Source organism: Octopus bimaculoides, chromosome 11 (genome assembly GCF_046866305.1).
Source record: "Octopus bimaculoides isolate indiv1 chromosome 11, ASM4686630v1, whole genome shotgun sequence".
Lineage (NCBI taxonomy): Eukaryota > Metazoa > Mollusca > Cephalopoda > Octopoda > Octopodidae > Octopus > Octopus bimaculoides.
The window spans coordinates 62194348-62221066 of NC_142938.1; the positions used below are offsets into that span (position 1 = coordinate 62194348).

General features: G+C 37.7%; 1 protein-coding gene and 1 pseudogene across 3 annotated transcripts in view; one reads left to right on the top strand and one right to left on the bottom strand.

Moving 5' to 3' along the window:
- Positions 1 to 394: 394 nt before the first annotated feature.
- Positions 395 to 26719, bottom strand: part of LOC106869681 (uncharacterized) — a 64898-nt gene continuing 38573 nt past the window's right edge. Inside the window, exons 1-2 of one of the 3 annotated variants that reach the window (XM_014915509.3) lie at positions 26555 to 26664; positions 395 to 3279 (exon numbers count right to left, since the gene is read on the bottom strand). In XM_014915509.3, the coding sequence (XP_014770995.1) occupies positions 2013 to 3242 (1230 nt within the window). In that variant the 5' untranslated portion in view covers positions 3243 to 3279; positions 26555 to 26664 and the 3' untranslated portion in view covers positions 395 to 2012. The other 2 variants (XM_014915508.3, XM_089360204.1) reach the window with 2 other exon arrangements.
- On the top strand, positions 18610 to 21069 carry LOC149133372 (histone-lysine N-methyltransferase SETMAR pseudogene; annotated as a pseudogene).

Genomic DNA, 26719 nt, shown 5'->3' on the forward strand with positions numbered 1-26719 from the left:
ACAATCCAATATTTCGTAAAAGACGCGTTCGTAACCTCGGTGTGAAATAGTTTTTTTTTCCATAGATTTGGCTGCTATTTCTAGCACACCCTGCTCCCACATAACAGTTATTTGCGATAAAGGACCCGAAATACTTGTTACATGGTAGCAGGGCGTGCAAGAAATAGTAGCCAAATCTTTCGGAAGTAACATTCGTTGAAAACATGCAAAATAACCTGGAAAAGAAAAAAAAAACCCATGAAACAAAACACCGTTGCTGGGAACTCAGAGTTTCCCGGTGATTCGACCCAACGAGTCAGGGGCAGTCTAGTATTTATATATATATATATGTGTGTGTGTGTGTGCATGTGTGTGTGTGTGTGTGTGTGTATAAAAAGAATTTTAATACGAGAAGTTGGAATAAAGGAACGGTTTTATTACAAATCACTACAATTCTTTCAGCTCATCAGTATTAGCTGGTAGATGCTGAAAGTTACATATATCATTACATATTATTGCATTAACATGATCCAATGATAGCTGTATACATGCATGGCTTGAGGTGAGTAGAGTCCAAAGTTCATATTTAGATCATATTTAGTTTCTCTCGGTTCTATATCCATACCACTATGATATTACGAAATGGCCTTTCTTTTATGCGTGTTTTATTAAATACTCGATTATATTGAAGCTTTATCTTTTTTATTTTACACTTTTCATATTCATTAGCTCTCCACAGCTGGTTTGGAAGAGTAGAGTACGTAAATCCATATCCGAAGTTTCTGGACCTTCACAACATCATTATCAAGAATTGAATGTATTTGGCGTTTGTATTGTTTTTTTTAAATATATACTGATTAAATCGGTGTAGACGTTCTCACCATGGTTTTTGAGCGTTAGAATATATTATATATGTAAATGACAGAAGGAGATATGATTTATTTTGTGACCAACTGATTATCAATGGAAAATTATATAAAATTTAGTTGTGGATATTCTTTGATTATAAAAGGGGAACAAGAATTAAGTTTCATGCAAATATTCTTTTCTACTCTAGGCCCAAGGACCCAAATTTTGGGGGAGGGGGCCAGTCGATTAGATCGGCCCCAATACGCAACTGGTACTTAATTTATCAACCCAAAACGCAACTGGTACTTAATTTATCAACCCCGAAAGGATGAAAGGCAAAGTCGACCTCGGCGGAATTTGAACTTAGAACGTAAAGACAGATGAAATATCGTTAAGCATTTCGCCCGGTGTGTTAACGTTTCTGCCAACTTGCCGCCTTAGTTTTATGCAAATATTGATACATAAAAATGGGGCAAACATTCTTGGGAGTCTTCGTTGTCTTCTAGAAAACCCAATTTATAAAGATATAAAATAGATGTTGAAGAAATAGATAAAATATATTTTTTATAAGATTTTACAGGAAAGGGTGACAGTGATTTCGAAGTTTCAGCCTTCGAGCCTTTGCACACACACACACACACACACACACATACATACACACACACACACACACACGCACATACACACATACACACAAATATATATATATATATAAATAATCTGCATGCATGTATATATGTATGTATATATGTCCGAGTGCATGTCTTTTTATGAATGCATTATATTTGTATTATAGTGCATTGTCGTACCATTAAAAACTTTTTATTCTTTACAAACAATACACAATGCTTCAAGCGAACTACAATACTCTCCTGCATTTATATATGTATGTAGATAGCATGCGTGTATGCATACATACACTAACTATCTATCTATCTATCTATCTATCTATATCTATCTATCTATCTATCTATATCTATCTATCTATCTATCTATCTATCTATCTATCTATATATATATATATATATATATATATATATATAGAGAGAGAGAGAGAGAGAGAGAAGAAGAAGAAGAAGAAGAAGAAGAAGAAGAAGAAGAAGAAGAGGCAGCAGCAGCAGCAGCTGTGTATCTCTTAGATTTTTTGTTAGAGTTTTCGCATCCATTTCGCAGTTTGTTTCAATTTATTTCTGTTTTACTCCAAACATCTTTTTTATTTCGTCTATAAAATTCTTGTTCCTGCAGCTGTAAATAATGGGATTTGAGCAAGAACTGATGTAAAAACTATGCCGTGCAAACCAATAGAAAAACAATGCTGCTTTCGGAACCGAGCTTAGTGACTTCACAATAGCATTTACTATCAAGGTAGCGGTGCAAGGCAAATAGGTCACTATAAAGACAACTGTAATCATCATCATCGTTATAGTGGTACGTTTTGTCCTCTTGGCTTGTTCTTTTGCTCGTCTTTCGCTGTCCGCTTCCCGTAATTTTGTCATACGAGGTGCAATGTTTTTCGCATATGCCGTTGATATCTCATCCGAGGAAACTTTCGATGATATTTCGGTAACTGACAATTCAACTACATCCAGAGAAACGCTCGAGGATAATCGATTAGGATCAATCATTTCTGGTGCATCAAGCCACTTTTGTTGAATGTTATCAGGACAGGGGACGTTTGCAATACTATTCCTATTTTGTTGGGATATAGCAATTTTTTTTTTATTCATTACCTTCATATGTCGAAGAATTATGGCGTAGAGAACAACAAGAATAACAAACGTAAACACTGCTAGCAGAAAGTAGAGAGCAAAGAATCCAAGCTGGTAATAGTTAGGCTTCTTGTAGTTTTTTGCTGAGCAGGAATAGCTATAGATACCAGGATAATTAGTCGGTTTCTTGATACTTCCATAGTAAAGAAGAGCAATACTTCCCTGTGTTGCACAGAAAATAAAAATACAGGCTGTGATGATTTTAGCAGCTGTCATTGTTATCTGAGACTTCAGTGGTTGGCATACTTTTCTGTATCTATCCGTTGCAATGGCCAGTAGAAGACCATAGTTACATAGTCCTGTGAATACTGATAAGCTCAAATGGAACTTGCACAATATATCCCAGGTTGTCATCATAGGGTAAATATTTTGGACAATACGAGCTGGTGTCACACAGGCACATATTATCAAATCAGTACAAGCCAGCATGACGACAAACAAATAAGTTGGTGATAATTTCAAACGAAATCCGTAAACGTAAATAGTTAAAATGTTTCCAACGAAACCAATGGTCATTGTTAATGCAATTAGAATAGTAAACGGAAGTCTTATCAAAACTTGTTGTCTGTTGAGTTCTTCGATGGTGATACTATATTCAGTACTGTTTGTTGTTCCATTCTGCATTGAATACATAAACGACGACATGCTTTCCCGATTTTGGGCTGTGTTTTCTCAGTTCAATCTGAATAAGAAAATATAAGAATAAGAAATATTATCCACAAGCTCCATGATTACTGTGGTATAGACAAATTTATAATCAAACTCTAGGACTTAAACATACGTATAGCAGAGTAAATATTACTAAAAGAAACTGAACTTACATAGATTTCGTTTTACTTTTTACTTTTTTCAGTCATTGGACTACAGCCATTATGGGGAACAACCTTGAAGGGTATAGTCGGACAAATAAAATTCTCTGCTTACTTTGGTTAAAAGTTTTGCACTTATTCTATCGTTACTTTTGCCGAGCCGCACTAAGTTACGGGAATGTAGAGAAACCAAAACCTGTAGTCAAGAGGTGGGGGCAGAAGACAAACACGAAAGTAATGACACAGACATATGCATACGCACAAATATACACACATAGTGCATGCAAAAGTCTTACGAAACTAAACAAACAATCCATGAATACCTGTGCTAGCTGTATAATATGACCGAAGAAGAAATATATCAGCGAGGAAATGAGATAAAAAAGAAAATAACTAAGATGATCACAATCGGGTTTCAGAAAATGAAGATAATAAAGCTACCCCTCTTATTCAATAACAAAAGGAAGAAATCACAGCAGCCATTATAAACCTCCCTGCAACCAAGGAACTATTGAAACAACGAATACAACTGAAAACCTGACGACTTAGAAGGTATGACAAAAGAATAAAATTTTATCGACGAAACAAAGTATTCAGAACTGATGCAAGTAAATTTTATAGAGAAATTGGCAAAAAGTAAGATAGAGGTAAAGGAGCCACCTAAGACTGAGGTAATGGAAGAGTTCTGGAAGAAGATATGGAGTGAGAAAGTGAGACTGGATGAAGCTGAAGAGCAGAAATAGGAGGCAATAGGAATAGAAGAGTTAAGATATGTTCTTGTAAAGTCTCACAAATGGAAAACCCCAGGACTAGACCGGATCCCTAACTTCTGACTGAATTATTTGACAGAAGTACACCAAAAAATTTCGCTGCATCCCTAACTGATGTCACCCAGAGCTCAGAGCAAATACCTAGCTGGCTGACTGAAAGAACAACATACCTTCTACCAAAAACTGAAGACACGAAAAATCCAAAGAACTACCGACCAATGACATGTCTCAACACCATCTACACGATCCTCACATCCATACTGACTGAAAGAATATAAACTTTTCATGAGGAGAACCCTATCACTCCATAAGCTCAAAAAGGTTGTAAAAGAAATTCTTATGGACGCAAAGATCAGTTACTAATAAATAAAATGATTGTAGGAATTGCCGGAGCAAAAAGAACATGAGTATGGCATGGATAGGCTACGGGAAAGCGCTTGAGAGTTGGCTCCTCAAGGCCCTTAAGATACATAAAGTTTCTGTCGTCTCCAAATTCTTTCAAGATAGCATGGCCAAGTGGAATATACGTCTCCTTCTAAACCATAATAATGGGATGAGCCAATCTAACAACATCAGCATCAAACGAGGCGTCTTTCAAAGTGACTCCCTCTCTCCATTACTCTTTTGCATGGCACTGATCCCACTCTCAAACGAATTGAGTAACACCAGGTATGTGTTCAAAGTGTATAATACTATAGTAAACCATCTGTTTTATATGGACGATCTGAAGTTGTTTTCTAGAAATGACAAAGAGCTAATAGGGCTGCTAATAACTATTAACGAGTTCAGCAATGACATCGGGATGGATTTTGGCCTTGATAAGTGTGCTAAAGCAACTTTTGTAAGATGCAAGCTCAGGCAAACAGCTTCAATTTAATTAGATACCAACGCTACCATCAAGGAACTTGACCCACAAGAAAGTTATAAATATCTGGGGATAAGCGAAGCTATACAACATGCTACTATGAAGGAAAAAAATATGAAAGGAGCATTACAGGAGAATTACAGCCATGAACTAGACGAAGAACCTGAAATCACTGCGACCAAATAAGTAAAACGGATCAGGCAGACTGCAAAAAGAACGGGCAGAAACAAATTGAGGAGATATGGAGCCAAAAGCCTCTGCATGGACAGTATATACTTCAAAGCCGAAATGCTGATGTAGACCAAACAACAATCCATGAGTGAATGAGAAGTTCAAGACTAAAAGCAGAGGAGAAGGTTTCATATTGGCGGCACAAGATCAAAACTTGCTTACAAAAAACTACCAGGCTAACCTCTAGGATTTTCCAGTCAACACCGACAGAACGATCTAGTTTAATGGATCATAGCCATTAAAGACAGGGAAGAAAATACTTGTAGACTAATAGATGTAAGTGTTCCCACTGATAAAACTATATTTGTAAAAGAATTTGACAAATTAAATAAATATAAGGACCTGGAAACTGAAATACAAAATATGTGAGACCTTAAAGCGAGAGATGTTACTGTTATTATGGGTGTCCTAGGTATGACAAGAAAGGAATGTCAAAAGCCATGTCTCAGGGAAATCCAAAAGATTGTGCTGACAGGTACTGCCCACATCCTTAGAAAACTCCTATCAGTTTAAATATTTGTATTGTATTACCTGAAGATATTTCGTTACTGCTCCTGTCACTTCCCCACCCTCAAGCTTTCCGTCATACTGTAACATCTCTTATCCTTCACTCACCCCAGGGCGCTGGCTGTGTCTCAGCAAGTGATTGTAACACACATGCAGATTAAAAGTAAATAATAATAAGATGGGCTACAACAAATATTCTGCTCAATTCCGTAGATTTGCTTGTCAGTTGTTTGACCTTAACCAGTTGAGCATGTTCCTTAGTGGCTGACAATATGTGCATCTTTGATCACGAGTAGAAGTAGTGGGGGAGCATCATAGCTATGTGTTGAGTTTGGATAATTCACTTTTGGAAACATGGGTGTTTCGTTCAACATCCTTAAACAACCTTCATACAGGGACCTTTTGAGCAGGATGGGCTACTCGACCTGAAGAAAATTCTAACTAGGCCCCACAAGCAAGGTCAGGCGCTGTTTATCTTTATATGAGATTACCAAATCATGCACATATGGTTGTGATACCTGTGCCTGGTGTACTCTTATCAGGCGGGTAGTGATGATGGCTATACTGGGCCTCGTATATTTTACCCCAGTGTCACTTTGATGGCATGAACTGCCATCTCACTCAATAATAATAATAATAATAATGATAATAATAATAATAATAATAATAATAATAAATACATAGAGCACTCAATGAACAAATGGCAGACAGTGCTACAGCTCCAAACAAAAGACGGACTTGTGAAAACGAAAGCCATCCCCATTAGAAGAGGAATATTCCAGGGAGACACGCTCTCTCCACTCCTGTTCTGCCTGGCACTCACACCTCTAACAGAATTGCTAAATAGAACTGGATGCGGTTACAAATGCTATGGAAAAACAGTCAGCCACCTTCTATATATGGATGACCTAAAATTATATGCAAAAAACGACAAAGAGCTAGAAACACTACTACAGACAGTACACGGCTTTACCAAGGAAATAGAAATGAAATTCGGATTAGAAAAATGTGCCAAAGCAACCCTGAAAAGAGGAAAATTAGTTAAAAGTAGCAATATAACACTAGATAAAGCCAATGAAATAAGAGAACTAGACGAAAGCCAACCATATAAGTATTTAGGAGTCAATGAACTAGATAGGATACAACATACACAAATGAAAGAAAAAATAAAGAAAGAGTACTATAGACGAGTTAGATCAATACTAAAAACAGAGCTCAATGCTAAAAACAAGATAATGGGTATCAACACTTTAGCTGTCCCAGTTATAAGCTACAGCTACAACATCCTTAACTGGACACTAAACGAACTATGTAAAATAGACAGGAAAACAAGAAAAATAATGACAGGATATAGGATGCACCACCCAAAATCTGACATAGAAAGGCTATATATACAACGCACAGAAGGTGGCAGGGGTCTTATACAGCTAGAAAACTATTATAAAATAACCACCATAGGACTGCAAAAATACCTACTCCAGAAGCAAGGGAAACTAATACAAATAGCCACAAAACACGAGCAAAACAAAAAACTGTTTTCAGTATTTAAGGAAGCTGACAAATACAAACAAGAAATCAATCTACCTAACAAATACGAAGAAGAAGAAGAAACAACAAAAGCTATAAAACAAATGAAATCCAAACTAAAACTAGAACAGCAACGGACCATGATAAAACGATGGCAAGAAAAGCCCCTACATGGTAAATACTGGGCTAAACTAAATGCGAAAGAAATAGACAGAGAAAAATCCCAGCAATGGCTGAGAAGCTCAGGACTCAAAGCAGAGACTGAAGGATTTTTAATTGCTGCACAAGACCAAAGCCTCCCCACCAGAAATTACCAAAAACACATAATGAAAAGAAATATAACAAGTAACTGTAGAATATGTGGAGATCGACAAGAAACAATAAATCATATTATCTCTGGCTGCCCAGTCCTGGCTAAGAAGGAATATATTCACAGACACGACAGAGCTGGGACCTATATACACTGGAAGCTATGCCAACATTATGGAATAGCAACAGAAAAAAGATGGTATAAACACACGCCAGAAAAGGTCACAGAAAACGAGAAAGCAACCATACTCTGGGATATGCCAATACACACAGATAGAGAAATTAAGGCAAATAGACCAGATATAGTTGTCAAAGATCATGAAGGAAAAAAATGCCTTCTAATTGATGTTTCAATACCAGCAGATGACAACGTTTCTCTAAAAGAAATGGAAAAACTTTCAAAATACAAAGACCTGGAAATAGAGATAACTCGAATGTGGAATCTAAAAACAGAAACAATTCCTATCATAGTAGGTGCCTTAGGTATAATAAAAAAAATATTCAGACAAATACATAACAAAAACACCAGGACTTACAAATATATATAACATACAGAAAATTGCACTACTGGGTACTGCACACATTCTACGCAAAACACTTTCAATGCAGTAAACATAAGAGCACCACAGCAAACCACAGCACATACCCAAGGCGCACAGAGCTGCGCTCGGTAGTGAAGTGAAAGTACGTTATAAAAATAAAACTACTGAATGATAATAATAATAATAATAATAATAATAATAATAATGATAATAATGATAATAATGATGATGATGATAATGATGATGATAATAATAATAATAATAATAATAATAATAATAATAATAATAATAATAATAATAATAATAATAATAATAATAATAATAATAATAATAAGAAGAAGAAGAAGAAGAAGAAGAAGAAGAAGGAATATATTCACAGACACGACAGAGCTGGGACCTATATACACTGGAAGCTATGCCAACACTATGGAATAACAACAGAAAAAAGATGGTATAAACACACGCCAGAAAAGGTCACAGAAAACGAGAAAGCAACCATACTCTGGGATATGCCAATACACACAGATAGAGAAATTAAGGCAAATAGACCAGATATAGTTGTCAAAGATCATGAAGAAAAAAAATGCTTTCTAATTGATGTATCAATACCAGCAGATGACAACGTTTCTCGAAAAGAAATGGAAAAACTTTCAAAATACAAAGACCTGGAAATAGAGATAACTCGAATGTGGAATCTAAAAACAGAAACAATTCCTATCATAGTAGGTGCCTTAGGTATAATAAAAAAATATTCAGACAAATACATTACAAAAATAGCAGGACTTACAAATATATATAACATACAGAAAATTGCACTACTGGGTACTGCACACATTCTACGCAAAACACTTTCAATACAGTAAACATAAGAGCACCACAGCAAACCACAGCACATACCCAAGGCGCACAGAGCTGCGCTCGGTAGTGAAGTGAAAGCACGTTATAAAAATAAAACTACTGAACAATAATAATAATAACAACACTGACAGAGCGATCCAGGCTAACTGAGCCGGTATAATTATTAAAGACAAGGAAGAAAATACTTGTAGACTAGCAGATGTAAGTGTCTCCACTAATAAAAATATATCTGTAAAGGAATTTGACAAACTAAGTAAATTAAGGACCTGGAAATTGAAATACAAAAGATTTGGCACCTTAAAGCGAGAACTTTTCCTGTTATTGTAGGTGCCCTAGGTATCATAAAAAAAGGAGATGTCAGAAACATCTTGATAATATCCCAAGAGAACCACCTATCAGAGAAATCTAAAAGATTGTACTGACAAGTATTGCCCACGTTCTTAGAAAAACCCTATCCATTTAAACGTTTGTGTTGTATTACATGAAGATATTTCACTACTGCCCCTGCCACATCCTCTCTCCAAGCTTTCGGTCAAACTTTAACATCTATTATCCTTCAATCATCCTAGGACGCTGGGTGTGTCTAGGCAAGTGATTGTAACAAACATGCAGATTAAAAGTAAATAATAATAATAACAACAACAACAACAACAACAACAACAATAATAATAATAATGATAATAATAATAATAATAATAATAATACCCATAGAACTACACATGCATCTTAATGTTTACACAACTACGTGAAAATCACAGGACACACTCACGCATACGAAAACACATATCACAAACGAAGCAAAACCAAAACTTTTTTTTCTTCTTTATTTATTTTCATTTTGTGAACAAACACAGACAGTGAACCATTCATAAGTTTAAAACGCCACGCACACACACACACACACACACACACACACACACACACACACACACACACACACACACACAAATACACTATGCCCGGAGATAAATCTATCAACAACAAAAAATACAGATGAATACCGATCTGCTAGCCTTAAAAAACTACGCTACGAGCAATGTTTACATGCTGAGAACTCGGTGACGGTGTTGTCTCAAAAAACTGACCCTAAACAGACAAATCCGTCACCTAATGTCAACGCCAAAGCTCGTCATGCCTCAATGATAACAAGGCAGATCACAAACCAGATTGGTCATCGACCGAATCACGAAGGGCCACTTACTCGAAATAGATCTGCTAGCCTTAAGAAGCTACGTCACGAGAGCTCGGAGACGGTGTTGTCTCAAAAAATGTACCCTAAACAGACAGATCCGTCCCCTAGCGTCAACGTCGAAGCTTGTTATGCCTCACTGTTAATAAAACTGTTAATAAAACAAAATATAAACCGGAATGGTCATAGACCGGGTTATAAAGGACCACTTACTCGGATAATGAACCAGATCCGAGACGAGAAATCTGCTACTGGTTCAAATCTTCCCGACACACAGGAGCTGGAAGTACCCCACAACCGGAATATTCCAACAGATGGCCATCCATGCTCGTCAACAAATAACCAAAAGAAAAAGAATGAAAAATGGTCTAGGGAAGATAATAAAGAAGTTCTTACAGCCTTCTACCATGCCATATATTTCCCTACAGATAAATCTAATACTGTACAAACCTACTTAAACTGGAGACAGAAACACCTTGAAGTAAGACCCTACATAGACAGTAACAAACTTGCCAACGTCAGAAGAAACATTATGAAAAAAAATTACTAACTGAAGTAGAGATTGACCAAATTAAGCAAGCAATAAAGGATAAAAAGAATGAAACTGCAGCTAAAGAAGGTAGTACAGAGGAAATAATTATAAACCAGCCCAAGGCTGATGAAAATACAGTAATGATTGAAAGAGGTAAGGTAACTGATAGGCAAAGTGAAATACTCTCTGAACCAACCATAAACACTAATTCAGGTGAAAATCAAATAGATGAAGGAAGTCATACAGAAATCGACGCAACAGAACTACATGATCTAAAAAATCAAATCATGATTGAATGGCTGAAAATTAAAGAAACTAGTATGAATGAACGCGACACTCTCCCCAAAATTCGCAATTCTAACCAAAACCTGAAAATAATTGGTAAAATCCGCCTTGCACTTAAGGATATAATTTCAGCTAATGATGTTGATATTACAGATCTCAACCACCTGTACTATACATCCGCAAGAATCTCAACGATTCTATGTGGTGAAAAGATTAGAAAAAGACAACACTCCCACAAAAAGCCTTCTTGGCAAGAATGCATTCAACACCAAATTAAGCTGCTTAGATCTGACATAGAATGTTTGAAAAACCTTAAATTTGACAAGAGTATCAAACCTACAAAGACCCATAAACTAAAGAAAAAATATAATATGAGAACCATAGTTGACATTGATGCCACCATAGAAACCATCAAGCAAACGGTATGTGCTAAAGCTGCCCGCATAGCAAGGTATGAAAAGCGTGTTAGATTCTTCCGAGATAATAATATGTTCAAAAATAACCCCAAAAATTTCTACAGGAAGATAGGGAAAACACCAGTAACAATAAAGTCTGTCCCATCAAAAGAAGAAGTGCAAGAATTTTGGAATAAAATCTGGGCAGAAGATAAAACACACAATGAAAAGGCCCCTTGGATTGATAGAATATTTACAGACCTAGACTCCTTAGAGGAGCAAAAGTGGGAGGGGGTCAAGGTAGAAGATATAAGATCTGCTCTCAGGAGGTCAAGCAAATAGAAGTCTCCAGGAAAGGATAACATTCCTAACTTCTGGTTGAATGCCTTCCCAGAAAGCCATGAACTGCTAACAAAACTTTACAACGATGTTTTGCAAAATCCTAGTTTGATGCCCTCTTGGCTAGTTAATGGTTTAACATTCCTGCTTCCAAAATATGAGGAAACAAACGAACCAAAAAATTATCGCCCCATAACCTGCTTAACAACAATGTATAAGACGCTAACATCTGTCCTAACCGAGTACACCTATAGTTTTTAATAGCAAGTAGCATATTCCCTAATGAGCAAAAGGGATGTAAACGTGGATCTTATGGTTGTAAAGATCAGCTACTCATCAATAAGATGATCTTAGAAGATTGTCACAAGCGACACAAAAACTTGTCAATAGCCTGGATAGACTATAAAAAGGCCTTTGATAGCCTACCACATAGCTGGATTAGGAAATGTCTGGAAATGTATAAAATAGCTCCTACTCTGCGAAACTTTTTATCTGTAAGTATGAGATCATGGAGAACCACACTGATGTTGAACAATGACAATGAATCTCTAAATGCTGGAGATGTAAGAATTTCATGTGGCATTTTCCAGGGTGACTCACTATCACCACTCCTCTTCTGTCTAGCCCTAATACCGCTCTCAAAATTGCTCAATGATGCACAGTATGGTTATAAAATATTTGATAAAAATATAAATCATCTCATTTACATGGATGATTTAAAGCTCTTTGCAAAAAATGACCAACAACTCAAAGGCCTACTAGCGATTGTTAAACAATTCAGTGATGACATCAGGATGCAATTTGGCCTTGATAAATGTGCAAAAGCTACCTTTATCAAAGGAAAAATGACAAATACATCTAATGTGAACCTTGACCGGCAAAATGTCATAAAAGAGTTAGAACCAGCGGAGAGCTACAAATACCTAGGGGTAATTGAAGGGGACAATATCAAGCACTCAGTGATGAGGGAAAGGATCAGAAGAGAATGTTATCGCAGGGTGAGAGCAATACTGAAGACAGAGCTGAACGCGAGAAACAGGATCGAAGCGATCAATGCTCTAGCCATACCAGTCGTGACTTACAGTTTCAACATCGTTAACTGGTCAATTACTGCAGTATGTAATGTTGACAGAAAAATACGAAAACTGTTGACAATGCATAGAATGCAACACCCTAAGGCAGATATAGAACGTCTTTATCTGCCAAGAAAAGAAGGAGGCCGAGGACTTTTACAGCTGGCATTATCAATGAAGGTAGCCACAATTGGCCTAGACACCTATCTGAAAAACTCTGAGGACTGGATGCTAAAACTTGTCTTAAAATATGAAAGCAAGAAAGCATCTTACTCAGTAACAAAACAGGCAAAGGAATATCTAAGTGAATTCCAATTGCAACAAATTCAAGAATTAGACGAACTAGAAACACCTGCAGAAAAAGCTAAGCGCTTGAAAACCCGTGCTAAAATTGCTGCCTTAGCTATTATGACTGAAAAATGGCATGGAAAACCTCTCAATGGCAAATACCCAAAGAGAGCGAATAATGCAGATATTGACAAAGCCCTTACCCACCAATGGTTAATGGCCTCTGGCTTGAAATCAGAAACAGAGGGGTTTATCATAGCAGCCCAAGATCAATGCCTACCTACAAAGAACTACCAGGCCAACATATTAAAGAACGGCAGCTCCCCATTATGTCGTATATGCCAACAACAAAATGAGACCATCGATCATGTTGTCTCCACGTGCAGTCTGCTTGCGCCTACAGAGTATCTCAACAGGCATGATAGAGCTGCACAATATATTCACTGGGTAATATGCAAAAACCTGGACTTGCCCCATGATAAAAACTGGTGGGAACACAAACCACCCCCAGTACTTGAAAATGATAACATTGCACTCCTCTGGAACTTCACCATTCAAACTGACAGAAAGATAGACGCAAATAGGCCAGACATCATACTGAAAGACTTCAGACAAAAATCATGCCTCCTCATTGATATGATTGTCCCAATCGATCTAAACGTATCTGTCAAGACCTACCAAAAACTGAGCAAATATAAAGATCTTGAAATAGAAATTAGCAAAATGTGGAATCTGAAGACGAAAACAATACCTATTGTCATAGGTGCCCTGGGAATGACAGCGAAACGGGCTGATTACTACTTAGATCAGATTCCAGGAAACCCCAAAATGGCTGAAGTTCAAAAGATAGTGCTCATGGGAACTGCCCATATCCTACGTAAAATACTGTCTATGTGATCTCAAATTTTAAAGCAAACACATAATTTTCTTATGGTTTCTTAAACATTCACTTGAACAAAACTGTACAAATCCAAATATATGGTACCCTAGGCATAACACCTACATGAACTTCTAACTTGTTGTCTCTTGAGGTCTCTGGGTGAGACTTGGATCCAACTTGTACAAATGCAAAACAAAAGACAAACATAAAATAATAATAATAATAATGATTTCTTTTATTTGCCACCAAAGCGAAGGAGGAGGGGGACAATACATATAATGGAATGATAAAATAAAATGTATACACGGTACATTAGAAGAAGGGAAATATACATAGTATATAACACTAGAAAAAGATCTTAAAAGATTGATCGTGATAGGATTCCCCTGATTCAGGAGGACCTCTAGGGATGATCAAGGAAACCCCACCATCCATGATCGCCTTGAATGCCAAGGACGAGAGCCTACTCTAACTTCTTCCGACTCACAGGTCTACACTGAAAGTGGTACTCCTGCCATTTTCGCAATTTTCTCCCACCTTTTCATAAATTCTCTCGAGGACATACCCTCCCTCTCCATCCTCACTTTTCTTTTCAAGTGAGGAATATTTCTGTCCTTATTCCTTTCACCAGATAACCTCTTTCGCCACAGCCACCAGACAAAGGAAAACTGCCTTGCCAGTCCCATTAAAAGATTCGAACGACAGACGGGTCTGTCCCACACGCGACAGCAGCTGTTCGACATAACTCCACGAGTCGGCAATGCCCAGACACTGAACGAGTGCATGCAGAACGGTTTCGTTGCTCTGCGAGTACCTCGGACAAGCCCGTCTGACAGCACATCCGTGTCTGTAGAGTTAATCTAGTAGCGGTAGCGCCTCCTGGTAGCGTCTGGCAGGCCAAAGACATCTGGAAATTATCCATAACAGTCCCCGACTGGAAAGTCCTCCAGAATAGACTTGCCAGTTCGTCTTCGTCGACGCCTAGCGTCTCCCTGAGGACGTCGTTGCACTTCCTCGCTACTAATCTTTTGTAAATCTCTAAAGTGGAAAATCCACCGATCCTATTGCCCACCTTGTAGAGGACAGCGAGTGTCTGACCACATTCTAAGTGCCAGGTGCCCAGTCTTGGCCTATCGTTTACTCAGGACTGCAGCTCCGTCAAGGAGACGAGCTACGGAAAGGCGTGTCTCACAACCGGAACCCACACACGTTCAACTAGAAATTGCTGCAAGTGGCATAACCTGAGTGCGTGTCTGCGCATTAATATTTATAGCATGCCTAAGCTGCCACGCAAAGGAAGTTGGCAGCAGACCGACCGCCTGACAATTAGAACGCGTCCCTTCCACAAGAAAATAAACAGGATACGCTCCAATCTAATCAAGCAGTAACTAGAGCAAGGCACAACGGTCAGACGATAAATAGTGACTGAGGTGAAGTAAGCATTCGCTACCTCGGCACGAGCTTTCAGGGACAACTTTCTCTCTGCCCATTTCTCGGTAAGAGAGCTTACCCTGTTCATCACCTCTTCCCAATTCTTATCTACCTGGACGTCGGGACCAAACCGGACCCTGAACAGTTTAACTGCTCCGTCAGTCCAGCGTCCGGTGACGCTGACCGACGGCATTGACCTGTCTCTCCTGGTGCCCAGTCGCAATCCCACCGACTTGTCGGCATTGATTTTAGCCCCTGCAACTGACTCAGATTTCTTTACAATGAGCCGACCGTCTCCATTTCAGCGGCATCCGACACCAAGACGGTGACGTCGTCCGCATATGCAGACGCTAGCCTCCCGAGTCCTCGGAGGTCTCTTAAATGTTCCGGCTTCCGCAGCAGTGACTCCAGAACCAGTACATACAAAAGAGATGGTAGCGGGTAGCTCTGACGTACCGAACGTGCGATACGAAACGGTTTCGACAGGTAGTCATTTACTTTGACTACCGAGCAGGTGGCGCTGTGCATTGTAGCAATCCAGCCTCTGAAAAAAAAACGGGTCCAAAACCGGCCGCTTTAAGGACGGCTTATAAGCAACGATGATCTACCCTATCGAAAGCTTTTGACTGATCTAAATTGATCAGGGCCCCACCGAAGCCAGTTTTAGTCCCAGCCATCTTTACGATGTATCGCATAAGGTGGAAGTTATAATCTCTGTCGTGGATAGACCTGCTCGGATTGCGCACGCTTGTGCCTCCTCGACCAGACTACCAGCGACAAGCGCCAACCTTTTCGCTAACATCTTGGCCAAAATCTTAAACTCTGTGTTTAGCAGACTTATGGGCCGAAAATTCCCTAACACGTCCTCATTGTCGATGTCCTTTCTCAGCAGTGTTACTTACACTCCGGCTAACAGCACTAGGGATTCTTCCGTTCTGCTGCCAGTTGCTGTAGACATCTGCCAAGAGGCTGCCAAACAAATCTGGCATGAAAACATAGAATTCGAAGGGCAGACCATCCAAACCAGGCGATTTGCGACTTGTGCAATCGCTCATCGCATCTCGTATTTCAGAGGCTGTAATCGGTTTTTCGCAGAATCTCATGTCAGTCACCGAGAGCCGTGTTAGTTCGTCTAGGTACGAAGTAAAGTTCGCTACTGTCGTCGACGCTACCTTCTCGGAGCATCCGCACAAGTGCTGCTGGAAAACCGCACACATCTGATCAGAACCGAGTTGCACGCGTCCATCTCGATCCGTCAAATACTTGATCATGGTTTTGTTTTCAAGTCGCGTTTCTACCGTTTGGGCCCATCAGACGGCTTTATTTCCTTCGTGTTTTAGCGCACGGACCTTAGCTCTGACAACGCACCCTTCGTGTTTCACCCCCAAAGAAATGGTCAAGAGCCATTCTCGCCGCTAACACATCGGTTGCGATGCCTTTAGTAATAGCCTCTTCTAGTTTGCTAACTAGTTCTCCCTCTAATCTATTTCTTTCAATTGCTAACTCTTTGCTAAACGCTATCGATTTTACTCTAATCTGTCTTCAGAGCGATCCACCACCGGTTGATGACGATAAACCCCGTCAAATGCCTCTTAACTAGTTCGCTAATCCGGTCCCTGTAGTCTTTGCGAGCCGGTAAGGACGCATTCAACTTCCAGTAACCGAGTCCCTATCTACTGGTCCTATCTAAATCGACTGAGCATATCACACATTTGTGATCTGTGTAGCCGACCAATTTAAATTGTGGACAACCAGTGCTATCACTATCCTCTGATCTAACAAATAATCTATCTAAATACTATCTGGATGACCCACTCTGATTGCTTCTTGTCGACACGTGTCAGAAAGATGGAAAGTCCTGAGCAGGTTTTCGTGGCTTTTACACCCACTTCTACTATGTACTAAATCCTCACAGTCCTTCCGTGCGTCCAAAATACTAATCCAGTCCCCCACTAGTACTAAAGTGCAAGATGTTCCTAAGAATGTTTCTAGACGCCCGAAGAAGTCTGGCCTTCCAGTCCCTGTTGAGGAATAAACCGCCACTCGTCTAAAGGCGCCATCTTCGCTGTCGTTCACGTCCAGGACCATCATCCTACCATCCGGGTCCAGGAAGATAGGCGTACTTGGAGAACTGAGGATTTTCAGAGTAACACTGCTACACTACACTTAACTAGTTGAGCATGTCCCGTAGTGTCTGACGATATGTGCATCTCTGATCACGAAGAGAAGTAGTGGAGGTGCATCATAGCCATGTGTTAAGAGGATTTCTTTGGTGTTTGAATAGTTCACCTCTAGAAACATGGGTGTTTCATTCATTATCCACTGCTACACCGCAACCCGCTCCCGATAGACCAGAAGATGAGAATACCTCGTAGTCCTCGAAAATGGATGCTAGAGAGTGTTTTCCGGAGATCCTTGTTTCACTAAGGGCAGCCACTTTTAAAAGTACCGGCGAACACGTTTTAAAAGGCCCTTCTAACAGCTTTTTATCAATAGATTCTTTTTTTTAATCCCCACACTTCCTGGGAATTTTTCCATCACAGTTTTATAAACTTCTGACGACGTTTTAAATCAGGGTCTATCCTTGACGGTTTTAAGGATGAAATCCTCAAATTCTTTTCCCTCTGTCTCTGTACTTTTTATCTTGATTTACAAAACCCATCAATTCACTGTTACACTTGTTCATAATAGTGAAATAGTTGGATACATTTGGTCTAGAGTCTGATGGATATTTTTGAAGTTCTGTAATCGGTTGTTTCTCGGTTTCTTTAATTTCATGATGTTGATGATGTTGCTGTTTTCGATGTTGTTGATTTCGTTCTTGCTATTTTTGCTGAAGTGGTTGTGAATTGTATTTCAGTTATAGATTTCTTGGAGTAGCGCTATGTACTCTCCTCCTCTTCCGCCTACCCGCTTTCGTTACTGTGAACCATTGATCGTTTAGCTCTTCTTTCTCCATGTCATTCCAGTTGATATTGGTTTGGGAGGAAGAGCATTCAGGAGAAACTTGCTTTTCCGTAGGCTCTTTCGTTGTCTTGGTTTGGCAGTGGGTGTGGGCGAGGGTGTGGGCGAGGGTGTGGGAGGAGGTGTAGGAGTCTTGAGCACTCGTTTATGATTTTGGACTTGTGGTATTTGTAATGTTGGCAGATCCACATTTGTGAAATCTTGGCTTTCTACCCTCCATGAACACTGACAGGTGAGTTCCACCCGGCAGATCGTTTAGATCGGGCAGCTGGTCGATATGGTCCTGCTTGCATTGCAAGGTCAGTTCCATACCTATACCTAACCAGTTTTACTTAGGTAGTTTCTTGAGCTCCAATTTTGTGGCTTCATATTTTTCTAAACTTGCCAAGACGGCCGCCACTAACCAGGTAATGGATATTTCTGATGGCACATTCAGCACCCTAATCTTGGCAAGGCGTTGGCTGCGATAGCTAAGTATTATGAAAACGTTGTCATTCTTCAAAGCGCTTAGTTTTATATAAGCTAAGTATGAATTTATAGAGATACAAAGATTAGCTTAATTTTTTATGAATAAATAAAGGCTAATTATAAATTAATAAAGAAATGAAATAAAGTAATCAATTAGGGCAGAATACCATAGAAATAAAATAGCTTAATTACTAATGTTATAGTAAAGCATATTTAGCTTATTAACACCAATAGAGTTAATATTAGATTGCAGTTATTATAGCTACAAGCTAATTAAGTAAACAATTTTGATTTTAGATACTTGAATTATTACATATTTTATGTAAATATTCTCTATTGAAGTTACTAAGTCGTATATATACTTCATCATGATTCTAGTGATTAGGCTATTTTATATCCTTTTTCTATGGTGTTTCTACCCTCCCTCTATTGTGGTAAAAAGTTTGGCATGTACTCAAAAGTATCCGTAAATTTCTTTCCTTTTGTTTATATATTCTCTTTAATAACCCTCTGAATAGCCATAAACTTTATTTGTATACAATATATCAACATTGTTTTAAAACATTTAACTATAGTACTACATGATAAGACTTCCTCTGTTTCATTATCAATGGTCTGCTAGTGTCAGCCAACATCTTGTTTTAACTTGTCAGTCAACATCTTGTTTTAAGTTTTCCTTTATCAGACCTCATGATTTTTATGACTATACCAACAATGATTTCTGTCTGCTCTCTCAACCCTACCCCTAACAGATAATGCCCTTTAATTTCTCAACCTTAGATACACAAGGTTTGATAAACTAGTCTATAAATTAAAACTGACCCCATTAAAAAACAAATAAAATCAGTGGCAGGTAGGGTCTTCTTCACAATTTATTTATTGACTTCTATGTTGTAGTGGAGACATGTTCTTTGTCTATCTCCTTAACTTCTTGGAGATTTTAGGTATTATTATACTAATGTGTCCATCTTGTTTCTTTACTGCTCACAAGGGGCTAAACACAGAGGGGACAAACAAGGACAAACAAACGGATTAAGTCGATTATATCGACCTCAGTGCGTAACTGGTACATATTTAATCGACCCCGAAAGGATGAAAGGCAAAGTCGATCTCGGCGGAATTTGAACTCAGAACGTAGCGGCAGACGAAATACCGCTAAGCATTTCGCCCGGCGTGCTAACGTTTCTGCCAGCCTACCGCCATCTGTTCTAATTTAATTAAATTCTATGTCTTTGCGCAGCTGAAGATTGCTCTGCATTTTAAATTAATGTAATGATTACATTGTTCAATTAAATGGAGTTGCATGAAACGATCGTACAGCATTACCTCTGAATATCCTTGTTGCTTATTTTGAGTTTAATCACCTTACTTTGAAATTATATGGATAATACCGTACTAAATTCTGGTGCCTCAACTTAAGTATCATATTCACCTGAATATATATATATATATATATATATATATATATATAAGTTTGTCTCACATGAAATGTATTTTAAATGGGTTTCTAATGACTCATCTATAAATAGATTTTTAATGAGTTTCGATGTATATGCTTGTGTTTACTCTTAACTCTTTTTCTTTCTAGACAATGCTACTATTCAAAATTGCTACCCACAGATCTTATGACAATGCTGACAACTGAACAATACGGGATGATTTTCTTGTACGAATACAAGTTACGCCACTCTGCCACCGAAGCTCTACGAAACACTAAGCGGGCTTTTGGTAACGATTCTGTTGACATCAGAACTGTTCAGAGATGGTTCCAAAGATTTCGTTCAGGAAATGAAAGCCTTATAAATGAACCAAGAGGAAGACCAAAATCAATTATTCAGTATGATGAATTGAATGCTTTAGTTAAACGAAATCCGAGAACAACGGTCCGAAAAATCGGTTCAGAGCTTCAGACATCTCCCGCAACTGCTTCTCGACACTTGAAGAAAATTGGAAAAGTCAGAAAGATGGATAGGTTTGTTCCCCATCAACTGAATGACATTCAAAGAAACAGACGCCTTACAGTGTGTTCCATGTTGATTTTTCGGTTGGAAAGAGAAGCATTTTTGTATCGACTCATTACGTGTGATGAGAAATGGATACTCTTTGATAACAGCAGGAGGACAGGACAGTGGTTAAATGCAGAAGAATTACCAAAACTCTACCCCAAACCACCGTTGCACCCTGAAAAGATGATGGTCACTGTTTGGTGATCAACAAAGGGGGTTATTCATTATTCGTTTTTGCAACAAGGAAAAACTATAACAGCAACATCCTATTATCAGGAAATTGATTGTATGTATGAAAATTTTAAAAAAGAAGCAACCCAGATTAGTTAATAGAGATTGCCCAATTTTGCTTCATGATAATGCACCACCTCACACTTCTCAGGCTACGGTCCAAAAGATGCAAAACCTGAATTATGAAATTTTAGCACATCTTCCTTATTCTCCTGATATCTCTCTTACTGATTATCACATATTTAAACACATATTTAAATAAAGAAGAGGTAACTGAAGCATTCGAACAGTTTATCAGTGTAAAAGATGACAAATTCTTTGGAGATGGAATAAATGCGTCAGAGGAACGTTGGATGAAGGTCATAAATGAACAAAGATCATATTTTGATTAAATAAATAAATATTCTAAGATTAGAAAAAAAAAACAATTTTAATGTTTCCTTTTTCAAATGTGACATTTCACGTGAGACAACATAATATATATATATATATATATATATATATATATATATATATATATATATATATATATATATATATATATGAAAGAAGGTTTGAAAATGTAATTTTAAAGATATTTATTCACTTGACCGGTTTCACGTTTTTAGAAAAAGATTGTCAAAAGTAAAATGTAAAGCTTTGCAGAAGCTTTGTTGTGTTAAGTACTGGTTGTCACAGAAGTATTAAAATACATATATACATTCTTTGATAAAAATAAGAAAATGTTTAAAACAGTTTACAAGAGAATATTCAAAAAAAAGTATTGGGAGTTCAAAGAAAATCATGTTTGTTTGGTAGTATATATATACACAGAAGGAGATATATTTAAGAATTTACAAAAAATTGGAGAGGAACCGACCTGTCTTTTTAACATGTTTTGTCTCATGTGTCTTGTTCACACACACACACATATATATATATATATGCATACATACATACATACATACATACATACATACATACATATATACATACACACACAGACACACACACACACACACACACACACACACACACACACACACATATATATATATATATATATATATATATAAAGAGAGAGAGAGAGAGAGAGAGAATATATATATATATATATATATATATATATATATATATATATATATATATATATATATATTATATATATATATATATAGAGAGAGAGAGAGAGAGAGTGAGAGAGAGAGAGAGAGAATGAGAGAAGGGGAAAGATATGACATACGTGTGTATATGTGAGTGTATATACACAAACATACATTATGTGGGTAATATTTTCAACCAAGACATTGCATCTTATTCTTCAAGTGTCTCAATTCTTTGTGTGTACATATATTTACTAAATTATGACAATTATTAATAGTTTTCCTCATTGTGCCATTTTCTCTCATTAATAAAACTGTCGGCATTTTTGCCGAGGCGGGAATACTAGTGTATAATAATAATAATAATAATAATAATAATAATAATAATAATAATAATAATAATAATGAGATATAATCAATATTTCCTGTATGTTTCCTATGATACATAGAACATATTTCTCTACATCCATGCACATCATAAACAACGCACATTCCCAATTTTTTCTAAGTACTTGATACTTATAAAAGGAAAGCTTTATATTACTCATAAGATATGAAATAAGGACTAACTAAAAGTCTGAAAACAAGTATGAACGTTTGGAACAAACTTATGAAAATGCTTTGGATAAGGAAATAGATAAGGTCTAGTTCGGGAGATAATTATTAATGGTGCCTACCGCATTTCTTTGTCACAAAAAAAATCATGTTTGAATATACACAATGAACAAAACAAGATACTTACACAGAAAGTATGGCTCCCTGTGGTAGCTTTGGAGATTCACAGTAAATATGATAATAAGACTTCAATAACAATGACAACAGTATAAAGCTAAAGCAACGATACTCTCCACATAATAAGTTAAAGCAATATATATATATATATATGTGTGTGTGTGTGTGTGTGTGTGTGTGTTTGTGTGCGTGCTTGTATGTGCGTGTGTGCGTGTGTGTATGTGCGTGTGTGTGCGTGTGTGTGTGTGTGTGTTTGTGTGTGTGCGTGAGCACATGAATTTATACACTCGTACACACCCATATACTTAATACGATCCGACAATGTAATTAGCACTAACATCCGTGAATTACAGTTGCGTGTTTTCCGTGATACTTGTTTCGAATATCCTGCTATGCTAAAGAATAATACATTGTTATATCAAAGCACAATAACAAGGTGAAGTCGTCCAATTTAACAACTTAAAGATATCTAACGAGTGATCCTCTACACGGTTACTAATCTGCGAGTAATTGCAACTAGATCACCTTCAAATCACATCTTACTGTATTAAATAATTCTATACTGAACAATGTAGATCGCAATGTACAGCAGATCGAGAAAAAAGGCTATATCCCACTGATACCTGTCAGAGAAGAACTGACAATACATCAAGATAAATACACTTTAACATGTAGAAAGACCACCATATAACAAATAAATAGCTAGACATCATTTTCCACCAGGTACATTACGATAGTGTAGTTATAATCGACATAGGATACAGACATTGCTGTGTGATTATCTGGTCGATAACTGATTAAGAATTAGGGACCTTCTGTGTCTGTCTTCTGTCCGTTTGTGCACTCAATATGCATTATGTCTTTTACATTTCGTTTGTGTGCTTACTATATACATTTTTTCACCTATTAAGTAACGGAACGAAACGCCGTCTGCCTTTTATTAACAGTAAGTTATTTATATAGACGTACGTCCCTTTTCCTAGCCTTTTCCCTTGCTCCCTTTTCTCTCTATATATATGCGTATACACTTCTTACAAACGATCTTATCTTAGGTTCAAATTACCTGCAAGGCAATGTATATAGTTTGGCATACATATGCTCACACATATATTTTTACATACATTTTAACTATTTTTAAATAGTTCCTAAATCCATATCCAACGTTTCTAGACCTCCAGAGTCTCATTCCCAAGAATTGAACAGAAAATGTTTGCCGTATGAGTTGTTCCTTATATATTAATTGAACTGGGGTAGACTTTCTCGACAAGTGTTATTTGATCATTGGCATATATTCTATACGTAAATGACAAATAAGGAGATATGATATATTTCATGATTATCAATGAAGAATGATATATCATTTAGTAGTGTGTATTCTTTGATTATAAAGAATTAACACTAAATGATTGAATTTTTGAGATCATACCGGTCTGAAAAAAAATGTGAGAGTGGATACCACATCCAGAAAAAGGAGAGAAAGAGCAGAAGTTGGAATAGAGTTTTTGCTAAATTCTTTAGCGCCCAAACATGGATGCAGAAAACATTAAATCGTATTTGGTGTAGAGAAAATGGTGAGGCCTTCGTCTGGTAGTGGTCTCAACATGTGCCAGGATGATGATGTACTTTGCATAAGGTGATAACATAATATAGCAATTCAGTTTTTAGGAGTGTTAGTTGTCTTCCCGAATACCTGATTTATACGAAAATAATTGTTAAAGAAATAGATAAAATATATTATATATATATTCTTTTACAAGAAGAGGTTAATAGTGATTTCGGAGTTTCAGCCTTCTAGCCTTTACACATAAATACACACACACACACACACACACACACACACACACACACACACACACACATCTTTCCCCGAATAAAGAGTAACATATGAAAAAGGAAAATAGAGTATATCAAAAATTGATTCATTAACGGAAATAATGTGAGGTCTTTATTATGGCGCTTGTTATGGAATTTTCGTGGGATAATATGAAAACGGTTTACCGTCCACTTCCTTCGTTTTATTTTCTGCAAGTCAACATCTTGCTGACGATAGTAAATTCTGAGGGTAAGATAAGTATATCAGTACTTGATTGGTGTTTCATTTTTGACGCGGAAACAATGAAATGCAAACCTGTACTCGGTGGGATTTGAACTCAGAGATTAGAAAGACCGAAAAAAACACTGCAATACATTCTGTTCGATGCTCTAAAATTTTTGCCAATTTGCCACCTTGCCCACTTTGTCTAGATGTGTGTATGTGAGATTTCTGTTTCTCTGAGCATGTATGTATGGCGGACTCTCGCGTCGTATATGCTGGTGTTGTACGTTAGCTCACTCTCTCCATCCAAATCGACATTGCCTGTGCTGGTACACGGCGTACAACATATCAAATGTCGAAGTGATTGCAGAACAACGTGTAATGAAATGTTTTAATGTTTTACTCAAGAACATAATGCACTGCCCGCCCCGAGCATAGTAGCCACGGTTTTGACTAACTACTAGGCCTCGTGCCTTTGTTCATGTACACTAAACGTATGTATGTATGTATGTATGTATGTCTTTACATATATGTTGCATGTGTATATACATATATATTTGTCTGTCTACACACACATATATATTGATGCGACCACCGAAAATACAAATTAATGTTATATCATTATCTCCCGAGCTGGGTTTTGAAACCGTATTCTGGCTGTTGAGGATAATGGTATTTCCTTTGTCTTGTGAACAAGTACAGCTATTTTTAGCGTAGGAGTGATCGGTGACCCTTTCCGGTCACCAAAAGTTCAGAAAAACAAGTGAGGAATTGTACTGGACTGACCCAGCTTTGGGAGGGGGTAAGGTAGCACTGTAAAGCTACGGTATTTGTGATAAACAAAGAATTGGCGCGAACAGTTGGCCGCAGCAGTTGGCATCAAGCAGTTGGCGAGGGGAGTTGGCATCAAGCAGTTGGCGTACGGAGTTAGTAACAGGCAGTCGAGTTGGGTACAGGCAGTTGGCCGAAGCAGTTGGCGTACGGAGTTGGGATCAAGCAGTTGGCGAAGGCAGTTGGCCAGGGAGTTGGATGAAGTGAAGATGTCCAGTAGTTGAATGAAGAACGAGAGCCAGTGAAGATGAAGAGTGATAAGTTTGACAGAGAGAGGCCGAGAGAGAGGGCCTATGGTCAGCAGGTACGAGTAAGCAGAAATGCATAGAGTCTCAGAGAGAGAGGGACAGGGATGGAACTGTTGTGGCAGCCAAGAGATCGTAGTAGTCAGCTGGTCACTACTTTGTGGATTATAGTGAGAGTTTTGAAAGAAAGGAAATTATTACGGTAAAGGTTTGTGTAAATATTCTTCCAAGAAAAATGTACTTGTCGTTACATGTGTTAAAAGAACTGTTAACTGTGATGTTAACTTAAAAGAGAAAAAAAGAAATAACTTCGTTACATGTTGTTTAACTGAAAAGAAAACAAAGAAGTAAAAGAACTTTTAATGGACTTGATGTACGAACTCTTGCTTATGTAATGATTGTAAACCTTTGATTATGGTGCATGCGCTATTGTTATATGCTATTGAATTTATTGTTACGCAATGTTATGCCATGTATTGATGATGTAATGTTTTGTTTGCTTGCTAAAAAGAAGAAAAAGTTAGTTCCGCTACCCAACGTATGGTCTCCGTGTTATTTCTTCCTCTTCCTTTTGCCTGTTGTCTTCGTTGCGTGCTCCGGCCGGGGCTTAGTCGTGGCGAACATCCCGACTCACTGAGCGTCGACGTTCGCGCGCGCGCGAGTTCTCTCTTCGGTTCGAGGTGCTTCGCGTGCGGGCG